The 25,119-nt window shown below is 37.9% G+C and overlaps 1 protein-coding gene across 1 annotated transcript; it reads right to left on the bottom strand.

Annotated features, from left to right (window-relative positions):
• Positions 1 to 21,901: 21,901 nt before the first annotated feature.
• On the bottom strand, positions 21,902 to 22,303 carry LOC114045023 (sperm acrosome membrane-associated protein 4-like). Its single transcript, XM_027864809.1, has one exon. The coding sequence runs from the start codon at positions 22,301 to 22,303 to the stop codon at positions 21,902 to 21,904; it is 402 nt and encodes a 133-aa protein (XP_027720610.1).
• Between the last annotated feature and the right edge of the window lie 2,816 nt (positions 22,304 to 25,119).

A 25,119-nucleotide genomic window follows, 5' to 3' on the forward strand; every position in this document is an offset into this window, starting at 1 on the left:
AAGAAACATGCTCCTTGGGCAGAACTCCACCCAACTCGGAGACCTAACTTCTGTTTAGAGTATAAACATAATAATGGCTGGGTAAGTTCTCACCCTGGGGAAAGGAACCTTTGTCCTTGTACCTCTCCATTAGAGTTTAGGGTGACCCAGCTCATGAAGGAGAAAATCAGCCAGAGTGGTCTTGATGGAGATGCATTCTCCTGTCCAGATTGCTGAAGGCTGAGTCTCATGATCAAGCCTCATTCTCAGCAGGAGGATCTAAAGATTTTTAGCCCACCTTCTCATTAAATGTCCACTAATTGGGGCTGATGTACAGTTGTCAAGGAAAATCTTTTTCAAGGGTTTAAAACTGTCAGGTTCTCCATGGGTCATCTTTGGTTACCAAGAGAAACCACTGACCATCAATTTATTAATTTTTAGCTAGCCTAATTAATAAATGGATTAATTATCCAGAAACTGTTTCTTGACATTTTTTTCATTTGTTTCAAGAGAGAGACATGAGCAAGCAGAGAGAGAGAGAGTAAAGAAAACAAGTTTTATTGAGGGAAGGTACTCACAATATAAGGGCACAAGCTAAGGAAGATGGAAACAGGTCAGGTCTGCTGGGGTCTCAGTGGAAGGCAGTGCCCAAACTGGTCAAGGCCAGTGGATTTTTATCTGGGTCAAGCAGGACCAGACATTGAGGGGAAGAGAGTGAGAAGCCTACTCCTGAGGTACAGATCAAGGTTTGGGAATTAGTACTGATTAATGCTGGGGGGAACACCTGGGGAACCGTCAGGGAAAGGGGCTCTAACCACTACTGTAGGTGGTACATTGGCTATGTGCCACTGGAGATTTCAGCTTCCCTGGAGCCTCTTTGTTTGGAAGGGCCAGGAAGTTACTGAGGTCTTTATGGGACACATGAACAATTGGATGAGAATTCATGAATGAATAGCATTGGAGGGAATGCCTATATCATTGAGATCACTTATTCATTGCAGTGAGTCAGTTTGGACATATTCTCTCCTTATTGTCATTTTCAACATTTTTCTCAGTGATTTGGATGAAGGCATAGAAGGAATATATATCACATTTGCAGATGACACAAAGGTAGAAGAAGTAATGAGTGCATCAAATTACAGATCAAGTTTCAAAGAGATCTCAAAAGGCTAAAATGATGAGAGGAAAAATCTCTGCAATGAAGTTCAACAGTGATGAATGTAAAATCCCCTGTATAGTTTTAAAAGATCAATTATATGATTACAGAGTGAGAGATACCTTGCTTAATAATAGGTGATGTGAAAAAGACTTAAAGATTTTAGTTGACCCCAAGCTCAATTTGAGTCAACAGTGTGACACACAGCTGCTTTAAAAAAAAAAACAACCCAAATATGTTAATATGCAGTCACTGAAAGAAATTGTGTAGAAATGTAGTGGCATGGAATCTAGAACAAGGGAAGTAATTGTCCCACTATCCTTTGCATTGGTTAGACCACATTTAGAATGGGTTTGGGCACCAGTTCTAGGCATTACATTTTAAGAAATTAAGTCCACCAAACACTTACAAATATTATGTGTAAGTCATTGTCTAAGTAAGAAGACATGAGGACCAGAATTAGGGTGGTTGCAGTGGTAATGGAGAAGAGGAGCCAGATGTGAAGAGATTGCAAAAGTAGGAATAATAGCACACAGCAGTTGATTGGATTTATAGGGGATAGAGGGAAGAGTCAAATATGGCCCCAAGATTATGAGCCCAGGTTGCATGAAGAGTGATGAGTACCATTAATAGAAATAAAACTAAGGAATTGATGATTGAAAGTTTTGGTCAATCAATTAATTGCTGGCGGCACTTGGCACTTCCAAATGCTTGTGAAGGATATGGACCTTTGGAGCTATGGTCTGACATTAAGGCAATTTGATAAAATTATTGAAGTTCCTCAAAGGATCTACTATCTTTGTCCCCTTACAGCAACGATGAGTGGCCTAAAGACACTTTCTTCCCCTTGGTCCTCTTCCCTTTGGCTATCTTGTCCATTAGGATGAGAAATCTAAGACACCTATTTTTAATGGTCAGTGACAAGATGAACCAGTAAGGGAAACAGAGGAGTAGTTAAGTGGGGTGGGAGAACCAGTCAGAGGAGGAGGGAGTTTCAGGAAGCAGGAAGTAGTTCACAGCATCATATTTCTCAAAGAAAAGTCAAGTAAGATAAGAAAAATATATGGAGGTGGGGTGATAGCAGGACAGCAAGGAAAGAAAGCTGAGATCCAAGAATGGAATCACTTAAGGCCCCCACTAGTGTAATCCACTTGAACTCAGTCAACAGTATGTTGACAAAAAAGTCCCAAACAAATGGCTATCATGGAGAAATGTTGAGAGAGGTTTATGATGGCAATTGAGGATTGCCACCCTAAATCACCAAAGCATTATCTATCCTTCTGTGATCTGAAACTCTAAAGTTGCTTTTGTATGCAGATTATGGAAGGAAATGGTAAGCAGTAGAAGTTGCATAAAATTTAGCACCTGCTGCATAAATGCCTAGTAAGCAAACCTCATGGTCAGAAGCTTACTACAGACAATAAATCCCTCTCTTACAAATACAGACCTCAAGATAATTCTCAAGAATTTAACAGATCAGCAGCACTGGAACCAGAACATTATCGCAGACATAACATCGATCCAAAAATGTGAAGAAAAATATTTAATACATTTAATGGATATTTCCATCCCATGTCAAATACTCATATTCTTCAGGATAGGTAGAATGAAATGCTTTCAGAATATAAAGATGTAGCAGAAGTAGTGAAATCCACAAGGGATCAGAATGAGGTATACATCATCACCATTGTCCTGTATACTACCAAAGTTATCCTACAAGTGAGTTTACAGCCTGTACTTTGATTTAATTGTGGAAAGCAGTTAGTTATCCACCTGTGTAATAGTGCACAAAATATTAACTATAAAATAATAATAGCCCTTTTAGATAGGTGCTGCAGGTATTATTACCTCTATGCTACCAATGAGGAGACTGAGGTTCTAAGAGGTTCTGATTTGCATATGGTAATACAAGTAGTACTTGAAAGAATAGTATGGATCTAAGAAATGAACTTTGAAAATTAGACACACAACTTTAGAGATTTTTCATACCTAATTTTAAATTTATATTTGCCTACCTTGCACAGGGGTATTTCTGCTTATTGAATTCTGTTATAGCTAATCTGGTTTCATAACCTTTAGTGAACTGGTTGTTGCTGTTAAACACTTTCAATTAGTAAGATCTCTCAAGTCGAGAAGAGTAGGAAGAACATTCTTTAGCAGTTTCTAAGTTAGTAAAATTCAACATTGAGGCCTCAGGTAGTAGTTTGATGGACAGGTAGATAGCTGGAGCACTTTTTAAGTACTTACTGTATGCGAAGTGCTATAGTAGAAGTAAAGCTAATGAAATTTCTGTAATTGGAACTTATCTGATTGAAGGCCTTCCATTTACCATGAGGCTCTGGGCTTCTGGGACAGGCTTGATTGTCATTCCTAGGACTGAAATTGGACTGAACTATTTGTTTTCAGTTGAGACACTAATCTCCTGAGTGGTATGTGAAATTGTTTACCTATTTTTCTTTGACCAGCTATTTTAATATTGATTAAATATTTAACTTTAGTAATACATGTTTATTGTCAGGGTCTATCAAATAAAGGTACTGTAACTGGGACAAGCTGATCTGAGCGTGTCAAGGTGATGGGGTTATGTGCCCACCATCCAGTTTGAAAACCCTTAGATTTTTAGATTCCCCTTACCTCCCTTCCAAAGCCTCAGCCTGGCCTTTTTGATTTTATTCAGATGCGCCTTCCTTCCTGGCCCTAAAAAGAATCTGGCTCCGGTTTGTCTACAATTCCCAGAAAAACCTTAAACTGTAGATTCCTTGTAGACTCACTTTATCTCTCTTTGAAAGCCTTAGCCTTACCTTTTAATCTTACTCAAATGCACCTTTGAAGAAGTTTGTCTACAGTCCCAGCTCCATTTGAAAGCAAATTTCCCCATTCCAGTTCCCTTCATTATCTATTCTCATTGTTTATTCAAATCTGTCAGACCTTCCAAAAGGAAATTCTCACCTGGACCCTCTTTTTCCAACCACCTTCCCCTTCAACTGGCCTTGCATTGTGGCTACACCCAATCTCCCTTCCATTGTTTTGCCTTCCTATGACCCCTGGCCATTTCCCACCCTTAATCCTTTAATGTTCACCTCAGCTTACTAGCCACTCCCATCCAGATCTCCCTAGGCCCTTCCTCCTGTCACCCCAAACTACTTGGCCACCCCTAGATCCCTCCCACAGTCTTTCTGTACTTAAGATTCACCTTTGCCCCCATTCAGATGCTGGGAATTTCTCAAGCCCAAAGGCTGAGACTCTTATGCCTGCTCCTCCTTATGGGCATCACCTAGCTTAAGATCCACCTGGCCTCCCCCATTCAGATGCTGAGAACCTCTCATGCCCAGAGGCTGAGAATCTCATGCCTGCTCGTCCTCACGGGCGTCACCTGGCCTGTATGTGATTTATCTTTAATAAACTATTTCTCTGGCTGGAAGAAGATTTGGGTTGAATTCATTCAGGCAGACCCGCGTCACGATCTTGGGGTTCAGCACCCCAAAACCCCTACACTTCTTCAAAGGTATGCTTATTGTCCAAATTACAACCGCATCAAATACAAAAGTCCATGGGAATGTGAGAGTGAGTGGAAAACACATTAAATTTGCATTTATTTTTATGAAGAGCTGCTGTCTGTTCACCAGAGAGAGGTTGTTTTTCAGGAAAGTCTGACATCTCATAATCAGCTAATTGATTAGAGAATAGCTGTCAGACAGAAAGTATAGCCTAGAGCCATGTCTGGGAATTCCAATACCTTGAGCAAATTGGGAGGAGGAGGAGGGAGAAGTGTGGTGGGAGATGTAAACACAAAGACTGAGGGAACTCCATGAGCCTGATCCTGTTGTTGGTTCTGAGTGTTTTATGTAACAAGGGTTCCCAAGGAACCCAAGGAAGGGTGGTATGTGGACAATTCCCCTAGTTAGAGTACCAGTGCTGCAGTGGGGTGAGGCAGCTCTAGGGAAAATGTAAATAAATGGAAGGATCCTTGGGAGATGGGAGGCTAGCAGTCCAGCTGAGGAGTGCTGCTCCCCCCCCCCAATGTTTCTGGCAAAAACTAGAAAGGTCGGAAATCAGAAATGTCTGCAAAATTCAGTTTATGTACACAGTTTTCAAAATTTGGGATGAGCCCATGACCCCTCCTCATTTCTACCTCAATTTATCATTTTTTTTCTTTTGTATTATATGCCAGACTTGCCAAAACGTCCTAAGTTAATTAGGCTTCCAGACCTTATATTTTACCAACTAGATTTTCAATAATACATTTCCCTGGGCTGTTATAATTTCTTTTTAAGCATCACCATCTCCAATTCGCCTTATCAGTAATAATCACTCCTATTTAAGCTTTTAAGGCCTTTTAAAAACAATTAGAAAATCCTCTTGACAAACATGCATAGTCAGGCAAAACAAATACTGGCTACATCCAAAAATGTCTATTTCATTCTGCCTTTTAAATTCATCACCTCTCTAGCAAGAAGTGGATGAATTTGTACATAAAAGATATATAGAGAATATGGAGGTAAGCTGAGAGGGGAAGCCATTAATAGCTGGGGTGACCTGAAAGATCTCTTGAAGGTGGGATTTGAGCTGAGTCTTGAAGGAAACTGGGGAAACTAAAAGGCAAATATGAAGGGACAGTACATGAGAGACAGCTGGTAAAAATGCAGAGAGATGGGATGTTAGTGTCCTGTTTGAGGAACTATATGTAGGCTAGTGTGACTGAATCACGGAGTGCATGGAGGGGAGAAAATAGTGAGAAGGTTGGAATAGTAGGAAGTGATCAGATTATAAAGATCTTTTAAATGCCAAGGACAAGAGTTTATATTTGGTGCTGGAAGTAACAAAGAGCCACTGGATAGCAGCTTTAATTCATGTTTAATTTGAATGTGTATTCTTGTAATGATTGGGTCAACAAACAAACTCAGTCTGATTCCAGGAACCTTCTGGAAGTAAAGTGAAATTTAATAGTCAAGTGAAATTTTTTTTGAAGAAAATTAGCATTTTCAATAAAGCATCATCACATCATCCCTGACATATTCACAATATAAAATTTCTACAGCAGAGTACTTATTTACTTATGCATATTAGTTCAGTAAGTAAGCCACGTCAGTGAAGTCTTCAGGAAAAAAACACTATTAGTTAAATTTGGTCAATATAAAGTGGTAGGTGCTTTCTTTGTTAAATTTCAAATGAATGAGATTTGACAAATGGCCACATTTTTGGTGGTTGAAATCATGTTCAGTGATTTCATGGTTTTAAAAACATTTTACAATCTCCTAAGTTTTCTTTACAAGGTTTATTGGGCATAAAATGTAGCTGTTTCCAGATAGCGTTTTGATAAGGGTGAGCATTGTTATATAATCTGTAACAGAGCCATGCCATTCTGCAAATTCCCAGAAATAAGACCTAGCTTAATAGGGAAAGCCTGCTGGGTTCATCAAGGAATAGCTTTAAGAAGATCATTCCTTCTAATGGGTAAATGAAATGCTAAGAAAAGTTACTACTTTCTTGGATTTATAATTGTGATTTAAAAATTCTGGAGGGAAACGTAGGCCTCCTGCTCTCCAAAAAAAAATAGGGTCACACATTGATGGCATTTTAGAGCTAGTTTGCTCCTATGGTCTCAGGCTACCTGTTTCCCTCTTATCCCTGTATAGAAAGACTGGCCAAAGTGCCTCTAGAGTAGGGAGAATGACCTGGGGTCTCTTAAGTTTTTAAAATTTTTTTTTCTTTATTTAGCATTTTATTTTCCCCAGCTACATGTAAAAACAATTTTTAACGTTTGTTTTTAAAACTTTGAGTTCCAAATTCTCTCCCTTCTTGCTCCCCCCAACTGAGAAGGTAAGCAATTCAATATAGGTTATACATGTGTAATCATGCAAAACATTTCCATAATAGTCATGTTGTGAAAGAAAACATAGGTCAAAAAAAGAGAAAAATATACCTCAAGAAAAATAAAGCAAGTAAAAAAGTATGTTTCAATCTGTATTCAGATACCATCAGTTCTCTCTCTGGGGATGGGTGGCATTTTTCATCATAGGTCCTTCCAAGTTGTTTTGGATCATTGTATTGCTGAGAATAGCTAAGTCATTCACAGCTGAGCATCACACAATATTGATGTTGCTTTGCACATAGTATATTTCACATTACATCAGCTCATGTAAGTTTTTTCAGGTTTTTCTGAGAGCATCCTGCTCATCATTTCTAGCACGTCATTTATATTTCATCATTTATAGCACAATAGAATTCCATCATAATTACATACCACAATTTGTTCAGGAATTCTCCAGTTGCTGGGCATCCCCTCAATTCCCACTTCTTTGCCCCCAGAAAAGAACTGCTATAAATATTTTTGTACATGTAGGTCCTTTTCCTTTTTGTTTTTTAATCTTTTTTGGGATACAGACCTAGTAGTGGTATTGCTAGGTCAAAGGGTATGCATGGTTTTATTCTTTGGGCATAGTTCCAAACTGCTCTACAGAATGGTTAAATCAGTCCACAACTCCACCAACAGTGCCTCAGTGTCTCATTTTTCCCACATCCCCTCCAATATTGTCATTTTCCTTTTCTATCTTATTAGCCAATCTAATAGGTATTAGATAGTACCTCAGAATTGTTTTTATTTGCATTTCTCCAGTCAATGCTGAGTTAGACTATTTTTTCATATGGCTATAGGTAGCTTTGATTACTTTATCTAAAAACTGTTCATATCTTTTGATCATTTATCAGTTGAGGAATGGCTTGTATTTTTATAAATTTGACTCAGTTTTCTGTATGTTTAAGAAATGAGGCCTTTATCAGCTAAACTTGCTTCAAAATGTTTTTCACAGTTACTATTGCTAACTGTATTCCTCTCCACCATTTATTCTATTCTCTCTCTTTTCAACCTGTCCCTCCTCAAAAGTGTTCTGCTTCTGACTACGCCCTCCCCCAATCTGCCCTCCCTTCTATCACCCTCACCTTCTCTTATGTCCTTCCCCTCCTACTTTCCTGTAGGGTAAGATAGATTTCCGTACCCAATTGAGTGTGTATGCTATTCCCTCTTTGAGCCAATTCTGGTGAGAGTAAGGTTCACTCACTCCCCTTCACCCCCCCCAACTGTAAAAGCTTTTTGTTAATTCTCTTGTGTGAGATAATTTATCCCATTCTACCTCTCCCTTTCTCCCAGTACATTCCTCTCTCACCCTTTGATTTAAAAATTTTTTTTGGATATCATCTCTTCATATTTAACTTATACCTTTGCCCTCTATCTATTATATATTCCTTCAAACTGCCCTAATAATGTGAAAATTCTTGTGAGTTACAACTATCATCTTCCCATATAGGAATGTAAACAATTTAACCTTATTAAGTCTCTTATGATTTCCCTTTCCTGTTTACCTTTTTATGCTTCTCTTGAGTCTTGTATTACAAAGTCAAATTTTCTATTGAGCTCTGGTCTTTTCATCAAGAATGTTTGAAAGTCCTCTATCTCATTGGATGTCCATTTTCCCCTGAAGGATTATACTCAGTTTTGCTGGGTAGGTGATTCTTGGTTGTAATTCTAGCTCCATTGCCCTCAGGAATATCATATTCTAGACCCTCTGATCTTTTAATGTAGAAGCTGCTAAATCTTGTATTATCGTGACTGTGGCTCCACAATGCTTGATTTGCTTCTTTCTGGCTGCTTGCACTGTTTTCTCCTTGACCTGGGAGCTCTGGAATTTGGCTGTAATATTCCTGGGAGTTTTCATATTGGGATCTCTTTCAGGAGGTGATTGGTGGATTCTTTCAATTTCTGTTTTATCCTCTGATTCTACGATATCAGGGCAGATTTCCTTGATAGGTGATGTCTAGGCTCTTTTTTTGATCATGGCTTTCAGGTAGTCCAATAATTTTTAAATTCTCTCTCCTGGAACTATTTTCCAGGTCAATTGTTATTTCAGTGAGATATTTCACATTCTTTTCTATGTTTTCATTCTTTTCATTTTGTTTGATTGTTTCTTGATTTCTCATAAAGTAATTCGTTTCCATTCGTTCCATTCTAATTTTTAAGGAATTATTTTCTTCACTGAGCTTTTGTACCTCATTTTCCATTTGGCCAGTTCTACTTTTTAAGGCATTCTTCTCCTCATTGGCTTTTTGTACCTCTTTTACAATTTGCCCTAGTCTATTTTTAAGGTGTTATTTTCTTCAGTATTTTTTGTGTCTCCTTTACCAAGCTGTTCACTTTTTTCCTGGTTTTCTTGCATCACTCTCATTTCTCTTCCCAATTTTTCCTCTGCCACTCTTACTTGACCTTCAAAATCCTTTTTGAGCTCTTCCATGGTCTGAGACTAATTCATATTTTTGTTGGAGGCTTTGCATACAGGAGCTTTGACTTTGTTATCTTCTTCTGAGTGTGTATGTGTTTTGTCTTCCTTGTCACCATAGCAACTTTGTATGGTCAGAATTTTTTTCTGTTCTTTGTTCATTTTCCCAGACTATTATTTGACTTTTAAATCTTTGTTAAAGTAGGGCTTGGCTTCCGGGGTAGAGGACTCACTGTCCCAACCTTCAGGGGTTTTGTGCAGCTGTTTTCAAAGATACTTCCAGGGACCTCTAAATTTTCAGTTCTGCCAAGGTGATATGATCTGAGATGTTTGCCACTCTCTTGGCCTGTGCTCTGGTCTGTGAGTGACCACAAGCACTCTTTTTTGCCCTGGAATTGTGAGGCTCCACTGTGGCCACAAGCTCTGTTGTGCTGGTTTTCCTCCTTGGCCTGGGACTGCCACCCAGGACTGGGACCCAGATCCAAGTGTGGGCAAAGCAAGAGAATCCTGCCCCTAGTGCCAGCAAAGAGACCCCTGCAATCTCCTTCTGACCAGTTGTTCAACCCTTTTACCATCTTCCTCTTGGTCTCTGAATTTTTAAAAATATTTCAGTAAATATACTTTAATAAAATGAGTTTTCTTTGTAGTTATTTTGTGCTTTTAAACATCATTTCAAGATTGCCATTATTTTTATGATATTCTTTTGGCATATTATCTCTCTCTCTCTCTCTCTCTCTTTCGGTGTGTGTGTGTATATATGTGTGTGTGTGTGTGTGTGTGTGTATATTATTTTATATATTATTATGTATATTATTTTGTGCTTTTTAGAACATTATTTCAGGAAGGGGTCCATAGCCTTTACTTGACTAACAAGGAAGCTCATAACACACAAAAAGTTAAACTTTTTCTCCATGCCTTGTTTCCTAATACTGGGTATTTGAAAACAAAATTGATTGAAATTTTTTCTTCCATGAAAACCTACTCTAACTCCTCATTGTGATATAGAGGTGACTCTGGTTCCTGGGGGCTGTAATAACATAGATTGATAGATAGAGCATTTATTAAGTACTCATTATGTGCCAGGTACTATACAATTGTTTTGATCATACAAATAAAAGCAAAGAAGACAATCCCTAACCTCAAGGAGCTTACATTCTAATGGAGGAAGACAACACATAAAGAGGAAATGGAAAACACTCAAGGACAAAGCAACTGGCAAAGAAGAGAAGTCAGGAGAATGAATTGAGACATGAATGAGGTGAAACACTTGGTTGAGGCCCTTCCTGAAATAGTTGCTCTGAGGCAGGAGTCATCAGTCAATACAGAGGGACCTCAGGGCTGAGCACAAGTTCTGGCTGGTTCTTACAAGTCAAAAGACTACTGAGTGTAGTCTTGGCAACAGACTACTTTCTCAGGCCTAGCCCAAGTGTGTAGAGGCTCATAACTGGTAGGCTGGCTAATTGTAATGAATTGTTGAGTCACTGAAATCTATTAGATAAATAAAAAGAGAAAGTTATCCTCAGTTGTGTGTGATCCCCTTTTGGTTCTGCAGGGATGCTGGCGTAGTGGTGAAAAAGGCAGAATGTTCTGAGAATCACATAGACCATCTGTAAATATTGACTGAGTCTGAAGAGTTCATCCTGTAGACTGTCTGGTTCATGCAGCAGTGCATATATCTGGGACAATATTGACTTAGCCATTGGTACTCTAAATGTAAGTTTCTTGTCCAGTGACCAGTGAGTGGACATAATACTGAAGAAATTGAGTCATTTTGATCTCCATATTCTTACTATAAATGAAACTGAGAAAAAATGAAGTTGGCCAGGGATGGTGGTACATATGTGTAATCTTAGCTACTGAAGAGGCTGATGCTGGTGGATCTTTTGAGCTCAGGAGTTCTAAGCTACATTGTGTGGTACTGATCAGGCGTTTAGCATGAATATGGTGAACCCTTGGGAGCAAGGGGGGCAAACAGGCCGTGTAAGAAATGGAGCAGATCAAAGCTCCCATGTTGATCAGTGAGTATAGGAACCATGAGTATAGGAAAACGGAGAACTGAATGAAAGAGAGAGAGAGAGAGAGAGAGAGAGAGAGAGAGAAATAGGAAACTGCACTTAAAGGAAGAATGACTCATGTTTTCCTTATAGAGTTAAATACTGGAGTTGGTGGTATTGTTTTTGTCATATACTTACAAAACGAACAAGAAACATTATTGCTTTTCATATCTGATCATCTCATATTGCAGTGCTCATGATAGATACTTGCCAAAAGACTTTAATAAAAATAGTGGCAACTTTTGAACTATCTTTAGTTGTAGAAAATGAGAAGATAAAGAAATTCTATGAAAACTATAATCCAAACTAGGCATAGGAGGGCCCAGAAGGAGCAGGTTCTCCAAAGAATTCTTCTCCTTTCCTGCCCTGCCTCATCTTGTCCAGATCCGACTTGGCACCAGAGGACCCAGTAAAATAGGCATTATTCTAGAGAAGAACCTTTCTGCTAGTGTCCCTTTCCCCCTCCTAATGTGACACTGTTCCCCTCCTCCCTACCCACACCCAATAAAGGGACTCCCGAGTCCCTGCTCCACTCTGATCCCTGGACCTGCTCTCCCCTTCTAAACAATCATTTTAAGCTTAAACCTTTTAGGGCCCCTCCAGATACAGGGCAGATATGACTGCTCACACTGCTGGAATGACTGAAAAAGTGACAGAGAGAATAACAATAACTGCTTAACTATACGCTTACTGTTATGTCTATATAAATTTTTAATGAGTATAATCTAGACACATATGAAAGGCAATCTTGATGAAGGTATTAAAAGTGAAAAGTCAAACTTTCACAAACAATATTCCATAGTCAACCCTACCAATTCAATAATACAACTGAAAAGTAGAGGTTACAATATCTTACTATGCATATTATTGACTATTAAAATTTTTTGCCTAATCAGAGCAAAACACTGCCTTAAAAGCTTTATTCCAACTAGCCGTCTTCAATATGTGTCAAAGTTATATAAGATACCCTACAAGATGCAACAAAATAGGTAATTTTGACAATTTCCTGATTATTAATATCAAGCAAGGCATAAAACAAGGAAATATATACTTCTCAAGAGTGTGTGCCACTGTCATAGGCATCCAGTGCAAAATTAAAATTGAAGAGTAATTCCATATAGATGTTGAGGTCTTCTAGATGTTACTCTTTATGAATGAAATTGTGCTGATTATATAAGGCTGAGAATACTGAAGAACCTCCTAAACGAGATCCGTAACTACTCAAATTTGTCCTAACCTTCCACATAGGAATAACTAAGTGGATGAAGAATGCCCGTTGTCCAGATTATAATATGCAGTTAGGTGGTTAACCCGTAAACTTCATCTAGCAGTATATTTCTGCGATGTATGCTGAAAAGGGACAGTGAGCTGATCCCAGAATTAAACAGGAAACATACAAAAGATTGATTTGCCTTTGAAATTTTTCACAGTGATTTAATGATTCTAGGCTTCTCTGTGGAAGAATCACCTTTAAAAAAATATTCTTCCAATGATGATGTATGAGCAAGTCATGGCATACTAACATCTCTGAAGAATTGAAGTTGAATATTACTTCCAGGGAAATACAGAGGTACTTTGTGAGCATGAGCGTACTTCAGTGTATTATAAATGATGAATCATGCAAAAGTGGCATAAAAGATGTGATGAGAAGAATAAATGAGCTGAAAACAGAAGTGAGAGCAAGGGATAACAAGTAGTCCACCTGCTTGAACCATCAGTATCCCTGCAAAATCAGGAAAATAAGAGGAAGGCCTTCCCAGCTCATTGGGCTGGTCTCCTATGGCAAATTTATGATGATACAAAGACAAAAATACCCTCAAGGGCTATATGTATCAGGGAAAACAAAATGCCCATATATAAGTACATACAGAGTAAATACACAGTAATTTGAGGGAAGCCCACTCACAACTGTTAGGAAAGACTTCTTGTCAAAGGTGGCATTTGAGCTAAGTTTAAAAGGAAAAAAGGGATTCTGAGAGGTGAAGGGAAGTAGGTAGTACCTTACTGGCATCAGAAACAGCCAATGCAAAGGAGGGGAAATAGGAGGTAACATGCTATATGTGTGAAATACCAAGAAGACCATTCCATCTAGACCTCAGAATTTCAAAAGTAATACAGGGGTTTGGTCCAGGTTGTAAAGGACTTTAAGAACCTAACAGAGGAGCTTATATTTTACCCTAAATGTCATAGAGAACCATTGTAGTTTATTGACTAGGGGAGTGACATGGTCAGACCTATTCCCTTTAAGAAAATTACTTTGGCAGCTGTGTGAAGGATGGAATGAAATTATGAAAGACAAGACAGGAAGGCTAATTAGGAGGCTATTACAATTTTCTAGGTGAGAAGTTTTGAGGGCTTGAACTAGATTGGTTACTGTGTTGAGTGAAGGGAGGATATGAGAGATATTGTTCATTCATTTCAGCTGTATCTGTCTCTTCATGAGCAAATATAGGGTTTTCTTGGCAGAGCTACTGCAGTGGTCTGCCATTCCTTCTCCAGCTCATTTTATAAATGAGGAAACTGAGGCAAACAGGCTGGAGTAGTTTGCCCAGGGTCACACAGATAGTAAGTTTCTAAGGCCAGATTTGAACTCAAGAAGATGAGTCTTCCTAACTCCAGGCCCTATGCTCTGTCCACTGTGCCACCTAGCTGTTCTGGAAATAATATTTGTCATCTAGTTGTATATGTGAGGTGACAAAAAGCAAAAAATCAATGATAGCACCTAGTTTGTGAACTTGGGTGACTGGAAAGATGGTGGTACCAAAGACATTAAAAAAGGAAAATCAAATGAGGGGTGGGTTTGGCAGAAAAGACTTCTGTTTTGGATATATTGAGTTTCTGTTTTGTACATGTTGAATTTGAGATGCCCACTAAACTTACAATTTGGAATATTCATCAGGTACTATTTTTCTTGTCCAACTTCTGGGCTCTGAAAGTGCTCCCCCGGAAAGATGGTAGCAGTCCAAGATAACAGTTTCTCATTTAATAAGAGCTATAGAAATGCAATCCTTGAGGCTGACTGCAAAGAAGGCAAGAAGCTAGTAAATGAGACCATCTCAGCTGGAATATTCATTGGCTTGGTGTCTGGGACCAATATCAATCTTAGTGTTATCGACGGGATCAAGTTAGACATCCTCTACCCATTTGATGTTGCAAATAACTAGAGGAAAAGAGGGGAGGAGGAAGAGGAAGGATGTGGGAAATTACCTCATGTAAAAGAAGCCCACGAGGAAGAGTTTTTAGAATGGAGGGGAAAACAGGTATGGGGAGAGTGGGCAATGTTTGAACCTCACTCTCATCTAAACTAGTTCAAAGGGAGAAGTGTGTATGTGTATAATATGCATATGTATTTGCATATATACATAAGTATATACATATGCACACATTCATTAGGGTATAAAAATCCATCTTACCCAATAGGGAGGTAAGAGGGAAGGGACTAAGAGAAAGTAGGAGTGATTAGAGAGAGGGGAGAGATCAAGGGAAGCAGTGGTCAGAAGAAAAATAGACTTTTGAGGAGATCCAGGGGAAAAAAAAGAAATAGAAGAAAATAGGATGAAGGGAAATACACAGTTAATGTTCATAACTGTGAATGTGAATGAGATGACTTCATTCATAAAACAGAAGCAAATAGCAGAATGGATTAGAATTCAGAATCCAACAATGTGTTGTTTAGAAGAAACATACTTGAAAGTGAAAGAAACACAATGAGTTAAAATAAGTGACTGGAGTAGAATGTATTATGTTTCAGTTGAAATAAAAAATCAGAGGGACCAGTTATGATCTCAGACAAAGAAAAAGCAAAAATAGACCTAGTTAAAGGAGATAAACTTCGTTACTACATTTTGCAAAAAGGTACCATAAACAATGAAGTAATATCAGTACTAAACATATATGCATAAAATGGCATAGCATCTAAATTCTTAAAGGAAAAGTTAAAGGAGTTACAGGACAAAAGTTACAGTAAAACTATAGTAGTGAGAGACCTCAATTTACCCCTCTCAGAACTAGATAAATCTAACCATAAAATAAAGAAGAAAGAAATTAGGAAATGATTTGAATTTTAGAAAAGTTAGATATGATAGACCTCTGGAGATAACTGAATGGGAAAAGAAAGGAACATAATTTTATTTGTGTGAAAAATTTTGTAATTGTGTTCATATAGTTCTTGGATTTGTTTTGGCAGGTAGACTCAAATATTTTATAACGTCTACAGTAACTTTAAATGGAATTTCTCTTTCTATCTCTCATGGTTGGATTTTGTTGGTAATATATAGAAATGCCCATGATTTGTGTGGGTTTATTTTATATCCTGCAAATTTGCTAAAGTTGTTTATTATTTCAAGTAGTTTTTTACTTGATTCTCTAAGTATGTCATCATATCATTTGCAAAGAGTGATAATTTGTGTCTTCTTTGCCTATTCTAATACCTTCAATTTCTTTTTCTTCTCTTATTGCTAAAGCTAATGTTTCTTGTACCATATTGAACCACAGTGGTAATAATGAAAATTCCTGTTTCACCCCTGATATTATTGGAATTGTTTCTAGCTTATCCCCATTACATATAATGCTTGCTGAAGGTTTTAGGTAGATACTACTTATCATTTTAAGGAAGACTCCATTTATTCCTATGTTCTCTAGTGTTTTTAATAGGAATGGGGGTTGTATTTTGTCAGAAGCTTTTTCTGCATCTATTGAGATGATCATGTGGTTTCTGTTAGTCTTGTTGTTGATATGATCAATTATGCTGATAGTTTTCCTAATATTGAACCAGCCCTGCATTCCTGGTATAAATTGTACCTAATAGGGGCAGCTAGGTGGCGCAGTGGATAGAGCACCAGCCCTGAAGTCAGGAAGACCTGAGTTCAAATCCGGCCTCAGACCAAACACTTGACATATACTAGCTGTGTGACTTTGGGCAAGTTACTTAACCCGGATTGCCTCATCAAAAAAAAAATAAAAAATAAAAAAAAATAAATTCTACCTTATCATAGTGTATTATTCTTATGAGAAGTTGCTGTAATCTATTTGCTAATATTATATTTAAAATTTTTACATATATATAAGTTAGGGAAATTGGTCTGTAATTGTCTTTCTCTGTTTTGACTCTTCCCAGTTTAGATATCAGCACCGTATTTGTATCATGAAAAGAATTTGGTCAGACTCCTTCTTCGCCTATTTTCCCAAATAGTCTATATAGTATTGGAATTAATTGTTCTTTAAATGTTTGATAGAATTCACTTGTAAATACATCTGGCCCTGGAGATTTTTTCCTAAGAAGTTCATTGATGCCTTGTTCAATTTCTTTTTCTGAAATAGGGTATTTTAAATATTTTACTTCCTCTTCTGTTAATCTGGGCAATTTATATTTTTATAAATATGTATCCTTTTCACTAAGATCGTCAAATTTATTGGCATAGAGTTGGGCAAAATAGTTTCTAGTTATTGCTTTAATTTCCTTTTCATTGGTGATGAATTCACCCTTTTCATTTTTGATACTGGTAATTTGGTTTTCTTCTTTCTTTTTTTAATTAAATGAACCAAAGGTTTATCTATTTTATTGGTTTTTTGATAAAACCAGCTCTTAATTTAATTTACTAGTTCAATATCTTTCTTAATTTCAATTTTAATAATCTCTCTCTTGGTTTTTCTAATTTGGTATTTAATTGGGGGTTTTCAGTTTGTTCTTTTTCTAGCTTTTTTAGTTGCATGCCCAATTCATACATCTCTTTTTTCTCTATTTTATTCATGTAAGCATTTAGAGATATAAAACTTCCCTTAAGAAGTGCTTTCGTTGCATCCCATAAGTTTTGGTATATTGTCTCATTATTGTCATTCTCTTGGATGAAGTTATTGATTGTTTCTATGATTTTTGTTTGACTCATTCATTTTATAGGGTTAGATTATTTAGTTTCCAATTATTTTTAGTCTGCCTTCCCATATCCCTTTATTACATATAATTTTATTGCATCATCATCTGAAAAGGATGCATTTAATATTTCTGCCTTTCTGCATTGGATTGGGAGGTTTTTATTCGCTAGTATATGGTCAATAAACACATTTAGCAAAGTTGCAAGATAGAATAGAAACCGACATAAATCATCGGTGTTGCCCTATATTACTAAAAAAGCCCAACAGCAAGAGATAGAAGGAGAAATTCCATTTAAAATTACTGTAGACATTATAAAATATTTGGGGGTCTACCTGCCAAAACAAACTCAGGAACTATATAAACACAATCACAAAACAATTTTCACACAAAAAGTCAAATTTAAATCATTGGGAAAATATCAGTTGCTCATGGGTAGGCCAAACTAATATAATAAAAATGACAATTCTACCTAAATTCATTTACTTATTCAGTGCCATACCAATCAAATTACCAAAAAAAAATATTTTATAGAGCTAGAAAAAATAACATTCATTTGATAGAACAATAGATCCAGAATATCAAGGGAACTAATGAAAAGAAATGCTAGGGAAGGTGGACTCTCCGTTCTAGATCTTAAATTGTATTTATAATAAAGCAGCAGTCATCAAAACTACTTGGTACTAGCTAAGAAATAGAGTGGTGTGTCAGTAGAATAGGTTAGGTACACAAGACACAGTAGCCAGTGACTATAGTAATCTTCTGTTTGAGAAACCCAAAGACCCCAGCTTCTGGGCTAAGAACTCATTATTTGACAAAAACTGCTGGGAAAACTGGAAAAGAGTATGGCAGAAACTGGGCATAGACCAAAATCTTACACCATATACCAAAATAAAGTCAAAATGGGTACACAATTTAGATATAAAGGCTGATACTATAAGCAAACTGGGAGAGCAAGGAATAGTTTACCTGTCAGATTTATGGAGGAGGGAAGAACTTTTTCTTAGCCATATGTGGCACATTTTTAAAAATTGACCATGTATTAGAGCATAAAAGCCTCACAAACAAATGGAGAAAAGCATAAATATTAAATGAACCCTTTTTGGAACATGATGCAACAAAAAATTATATTCAATAAAGAGCAGTGGAAGCGTAGATTTAGAATTAATTGGAAGCCAAAATAATGTAATTGTAAAGAATGTGTGGACAAACGAACACATAACATGATAGATACAATCGATAATTTCATTAGAGATAATGATAACAATGAGACAACATACTGAAATTTCTGGGATGTAACCACTGCAATATTTAGGGGGAAATTTTATATCTCTAAATAATTACATCAATAAAAAAGAGAAAGAACAGATCAATGAACTGGATATGCAATTAAAAAAAAAAACTAGAAAAAGAACAAATTAAAAATTCCCAATTAAATACCAAAATAGACATCCTAAAAATCAAAGAACAGCTTAATAAAATTGAAATAAAAAACCACTGAACTAATAAATAAAGCTAGGAGCTTGTTATATGAAAACAGAAGCATAAAATAGAACAACCATTGGTTAATATGATATAAAAGAAAGAAGAAAACTATATTATCCATATCAAAAATGTAAAGGCTAAAATGCACAACCAATGAAGATGAAATTAAAGCAATTATTAGGAGCTACTTTGCCCAATTATATGCCAATAAAACTGAGAGTCTAAATGTGATGGATGAATATTTAAAAATATAAATTGCCCAGTTTAAAAGAAGGGGAAATAGAATACTTAGATAACAGAATTATCTTAGAAATAGAATACTTAAATAACCCTATCTTAGAAAAAGAATTGAAGAAGCTATAAATGATCTCCCTAAGAAAAAAATCTGTAGTACTAGATGAATTTACAAATTCTACCAAGCATTTAAATAATAAATTTCTTGTACTATATAAATTATTTGAAAAAATAGGTTTAAAAAAGGAGTCCTATCAAATTCCTTCCATGGCAGACACAAATATGGGTTTGATCCATAAAATATCTTTTGGGTATCCTTTTTACAAGCACAAATATGTTTTAACCAGCTAGTCCACAAACATTTATTTCTCATTTGCTATGTGCTAGGCACTTAACATCAGTAGTGATTACATTTACATTCAGAAAATTGTAAGATTTTAAATTCAGTTACTGGAAAAGATAAATGTCCTTCTTTCCAAGGCTGCATAAGAGTGTGGTTCTTTTTAGAAATTTAAGGATCAAGAGAGCTCAATGAAATTCATTCTTAATACTAATTAACATTTCTAATAGAATAGATGCTATCCAGCATCAACAGATGGCCAACAGGAAAGGTGTAGAACATTTCCTAATTAAGTTTTAAAACCTCCCAAGCATCCACTTCTCATACCTTGCAGTACCCAGAGAGCCAAGAATCATGCCAGTAAAATAAATCACCAACAATAAATGGCATTTGGAGGCTCAGATTGAATAGATAGATCCCATGAGTGATTGCTCGACTGCGTCGTTAAGACTGGAGTAGGCTTTCTGAATCACCACTGCTATCCACTCCCCTGCAGTCAGATTATAGAATCTCAGGGAATGTAAGTGGATATCAAAGGCCTTCTAGTCCAACCCATATCTAAACAAGCATCTGCTCCGCTATATCTCCAACAAGTAGCATCCATCTCTTGCTTGAAAATCTCCAATTTGGTGAAATATACTATCTTTCATGGTTGCCCTTTGCCACTTTTGGATAGCTCTAATTGTTAGCTAGCTTTTTGTGAAGAGTCCCCATCTACTCCCATCCCCCTAGCTGGCCCTAAGGATGGGCTGGCCTGAGAACTAGACCTAAAAGAATATTTCTTGGGCCACCTGTACTTGAAAGACCCCCAGGTGATGGGGATCCTTCCACCAAGAAGTTGGTGAGTTGAGCAATTCAGGATACTAACAAGGTGGGGGACCCCAGGATTCCATACCTTTGCCCATGTGGGGATCTCTGTGTCCAGGACCCAGCACCCTTAGGTAGCCAGGTGTCCAAGAATCAAATTCATTCTCTGTCTCTCCCCACCTACTTTGAAAAGCATTGTTACATGTGACACTCAGACTGGTATTAGAATAGCAAAAATATGAAAATACATGTAGGCTGAACAAGTTGTGGTATATGAATGTAATGGAATACTATTGTGCTATAAGAAATGATGAACAGGCAGACTTCAGAAACACTTGGAAAGACTCGTATGGTCTGATGCTGAGTGAAGTGAGCAGAACCAAGAGAACGTTGTACACAATAACAGCCACATTGTGTGATGACTAATATTGATAGACTTAACCCTTCCCAGCAATACAAGGATCTAAGACATCTCCAAAGGCCTCGTGATGGAAAATGCTTTCCATCCAAAGAAGGAACTATGGAGTTTGAATGCAGATCGAAACATACCATTTGCTACTTATTTTCTTCTGTTGTGTTTTGTTTCCTCTTTCTGGTGGTTCCTCCTATTGGTTCTAATTCTTACCTGCAACATCACTAATGTGAAAATATGTTTAATAGGAATGTATGTGTATAGCCTATGTCAGATTGCGTGCTGTCTTGGGGAGGGAGGTAGGGAGGGAGGGGGAGAAAAATTTGAAGCTCAGAAGCTTATGGAAGTGATCGTTGATAATTCACAATAAATTGATATTAAAAAAAAAAGTAAAGTAAAAAAAAATACATGTAAAGATGATCCCCATGGGTGGTGGTCAGTGAAGGTAGTCTGTAGGTGTAAAGTAGGTCATTTTTTTCATGATTCTTAGTTCTGGGGTAGAATATGTTAAGCTAATCTGATCCTGGATTGAGTTGAGCTCTACATAGTATTCCTTTGCCTTGTGATAAAATTGTCCTACCCCTACAAAACTCGGTAGACCTCCCCCCACTCTCCAGGACCCAGGTACTCAGGCTGTCTGTTTCATTTTCCCCAACCCCAGCTCTAGGTACTTGTTAAAGATGTCTTTATTGACTCTAATATACTGTTCGACCTTTGTGAGATGGCCACCACCTCTGCCAGCTCCCTATGTCACCCTGAGCTATTGCCATCTTCTTTTCTTCCTGTTACCAGCTTAGTAATTGTCAGTGAAGCCTTAATTTTCTTCAGCTCGTATCCCCTTCTTTCTCATCAGCTGGCCCCGTGCAAAGCCCCATAGAGCCCACCATGATTAGAAATGAGCAAGGTATGCTTGACCCTCACCCCTTTAGGAGCCTTCCCAGGAGAATGGAGCTGGGAGTAGGAGTGGATTTTGGGAAGTCAGGTTTGCATAGCCTAGCTCTCTTCCTCCGAACCTCAAGACCCAGGGTTGTGAGGGCTCATAGCTTCCATAGAGGAAAAATTATGAGATAGAAAAAGTGAGCCAAGTCTTGTGGCTTCAAAGATAGTCATTTGTGGCTGCGATAAGTTTGAGCCTCCCTCCCTCCCTGGCCTCCTTCATCCCCCTTTAACTATACACCGCAAAACAAAACACAGATTCTGTCTCTGCTGACTTCATTCCAATCTACATGAGATTACTAGGATGGGATGGGAAATAAGAGATGGAGAATGGAAGGTATTCATTTCCTTCTTTCAGCTTACAGCAGCCAGCAGAGAAGAAGTGCCAGTAGAAATCCAGCAGCCACAGCGACAGCAGTAGTAGCATCTAGTGGCTTTGTGACCCGGCAGGGTTGGACCACGTTACACAGGTCCCCTGGATAGCAGTAGGTAGTCAGATTATAGGTTACATCCAGGTGGGTAATAGATTGCGGCCAGTCACAGGAGATAGTCTGTATACAACCCTTTTTTATAATTCCTGGTAAACCCTGAGCTGTGCCATGCCCAATGTAGCAATCTTCTTCTTCCCCACAATTCATAGGGATACCCACGCAGTGAGGTGCCACTTGCACATCACAATAGTAGCATTTCTTGGCAGCTGCCATGGGTGCCAGGCTGAGAGCAAGGATGATGGCTAAATATATGGATGTACAGGGGCACATGATTAGAGAAGTAGGGGCAAGCTATGAAACTCAGTCCCTCTACCCCTTACCATAGAATCTTCACGTCTTTAAGACTTTAGATTATAAAGTGTTCACTTAGGTCCCAAGGTCCGTTCCTCAGCTCTTGATGTCAGGTGTTTTTCACACCACCTTCACTTTTGGTTCCAAGTCTTGGCCTTGACCTTGACAGGTACCAATTTTCTTGCTCTCACGCTCTCAGTCCTTTTCTTCTCTTTGGATCTTTAAGTGCTTAAATACCCAAGTCTTTCTTCCTGGACTGCCCGATACGGAAGACTTAAGCCCTGGTAACTCTTAATGGACTTAGACTCCTACCTGCCTCCTTTCAGGGGCTTTTCTCCTACTCTGCCAGAGCTGGAGAAATGATGGACTTTGTTGAGGTTCTCTTTCCTAGTTTCACCTGGACCTGAGATGTTCTCCATCTCTCAGCTCCTTGATGTTTCCCCGTCTGTGGGGGATAAAGAAGTGATAGCTTTGCCTTAGACTTATATCCTAGAACAGAGTGGCCTCACAAAGACATTTTCAGCACGGGTCACAGGCAGCCTGTGAGGTCAGAGTCTCTCTCCCATGTATGGTTCATTCCATACTCGCCAGAGATTGGCTAGTGGGAGTGTCCAACCTTTCAGTTCTTTATAGATTCTTTGGGGTTGGGAAGGTGAAGCCTAAGGCTTCTTGGCACCCTTGACCCACCCTGGCCTTGCTTGACATGCTAAAGATCATGAGGGGGGTGATGGAAGATTAAATATAAAACATACAATTTCAGTTAGTAAAATGAAAACTCATTACCACTAAAAACCTCTACCCCTTCCTGCCTGGCCCAAATGTTTCATCTCCTATCTGTTCAGTGTCTCCCAAGGGCAGGATGGGAGAAACTGGGAATAGAGGTCAACCAGAGGGGAATAAAAGGAAAGGGATGCAGAGAAGGGATGAAGTTGGAAGTGGTACTAATCTTTCTTTTTTAGAAAATTTCTATACCATTACTCACTAAGTCATCACCCCCCCCAGTAAGAAATAAGTATAATCAATTACCACAAATTAACACGATGTCCATGTTTTAAAAATGTTTTACATTTTAATGTCTATCTTTTCCTGCTTCAGACCTTCAGTTTGGCTAAGTTTCAAATGGGCAGAATATTACACAAGTATTCCTAGTACTATGTCATATAATAGTGGTAACAATGAATAAATGAGCACCCGAACTTTATCCCTAATCTTACTGGAAAAGCCTCTAGTGGTTCTCTGGTACAGATAATGCCTAGCCATTTTGTTTAGATATTAATGAAAAATTAATTTATTCTTTTTATTTAAGAAGTGATGAATATGAAGACTTCTACAAACTGATGCAGAGGGTTAGAATTAGGGTTAGAAGCAGGGTCAGAACCAGTAAAACAGTATCCACAGTGCTAATGGGAATGAAAAAAACAACAATAAAAAATGAAACTGAATGATCAAGTTTGGCCTCAGAGAAACGAGGAGAGAATTCACCTCTCTTACTGTCTTTGCAGGGGTGAGAGACTTTAAGTGTGGAACATTGCATATATTCTCAGACTCCACTGATGTGTTGGTTAGTTTTGCTGAAGGGTTTTTTTCTTATTTTTATAATTCTTTGTTAAAAAGAATAACTCTCTGGTGAATGATGAGAGAAGGGGGAGAGAATTATTTGGAAATTAATGATTTGAAACAAAAATTATTTTAATATTTTTAAATGCAGAACTACAGGGGGTTATTTTCCAGATCCAGCCCAACTTATTTTCTTCCTCATATTCACTTCTGAACCCCACTCATTCTCTGTCTATAGTGTCTGTCTAAGGTATGTATACCAATGATTGTTCTTCATTATAGTTCATAGTTTGGACCGTAGGCTTTTTGGTTTTTCCTGTGTAGATCGTGAAGCCACTTCACTTATACTGGTCATGCATGTCATTAAAAGAGGCCTTCCACTATTCTCCCCAAAAGAGAATCTGGAGCACCTCATCATCCATTGGGATCCCAACAGCTTCTATGACAGTGGGGAGCACCTTTAGTGTGCATAGACTTATACTTGTTTTCTTCCTCAGTTGATACAAGGATTACTAAGACTTTAAGAAATTATACATAAATTTCTGCCCCTTGGCACTTTATCTTTATAATGCCACCATCCTCCTGGTGAAGTTATATAGCTACAAATTACGGATTATTCTAGCCTCTGAATGAGAGATGGCAAGTCAGTAGCTTTAATGCTGTACTAGTATCCACAGAATGCTAAAAGACCCAAACTAGGGCTTACAGTACATTTGATAGAGCTTTGGTGGAATATTTATGAAAGTTCGTGGATGAGAATGGTACCAGATGAGGTGCAGACAGGTTGCAGTCTGCACTGAGAGCGTATGCATATTGATGAGATCAGTTTCCTTGATATATTAAAGCATTATAAATAAGAGGAAATGACAGATATTAATGAATTAGGATACCCTTAGAAACTGATCACTTGATTTTACTCTGTGGGGACAGGTCCAGCCCTCAGGTTTTTATGAACTGACAGGTTGGCCAGCTAACTATTATCTGTCCTCCAAATGGTCATCTCTCATGTTGGCCTCTCCCGATACTGCATATGACTCAGTCTGCAAAGCTAGAAAAAGACAATTGTGAAAGCAAGGATGAACTTGGGGATTCCTGTTCTGAGAGAAGCAGAAACTATGCTCTTGTAATTCTTTTGAGGAGAATTCCAGACTCTTTCATTTTATTGGGTCCCATCTCTGATCATACAAAAATAATTCTCTTACTCAATAACTCTTACCTGAGTAGTGTCCCTTGTCATA

This window comes from Vombatus ursinus, unplaced genomic scaffold, assembly GCF_900497805.2.
Source record: "Vombatus ursinus unplaced genomic scaffold, bare-nosed wombat genome assembly UNPS02014776.1, whole genome shotgun sequence".
NCBI classification, from domain to species: Eukaryota; Metazoa; Chordata; class Mammalia; order Diprotodontia; family Vombatidae; genus Vombatus; species Vombatus ursinus.

Bases quoted from the DNA above. Each gene is read 5' to 3' on its own strand.
- LOC114045023 (XM_027864809.1), bottom strand. From the start codon at position 22,303: ATGTGCCCCTGTACATCCATATATTTAGCCATCATCCTTGCTCTCAGC.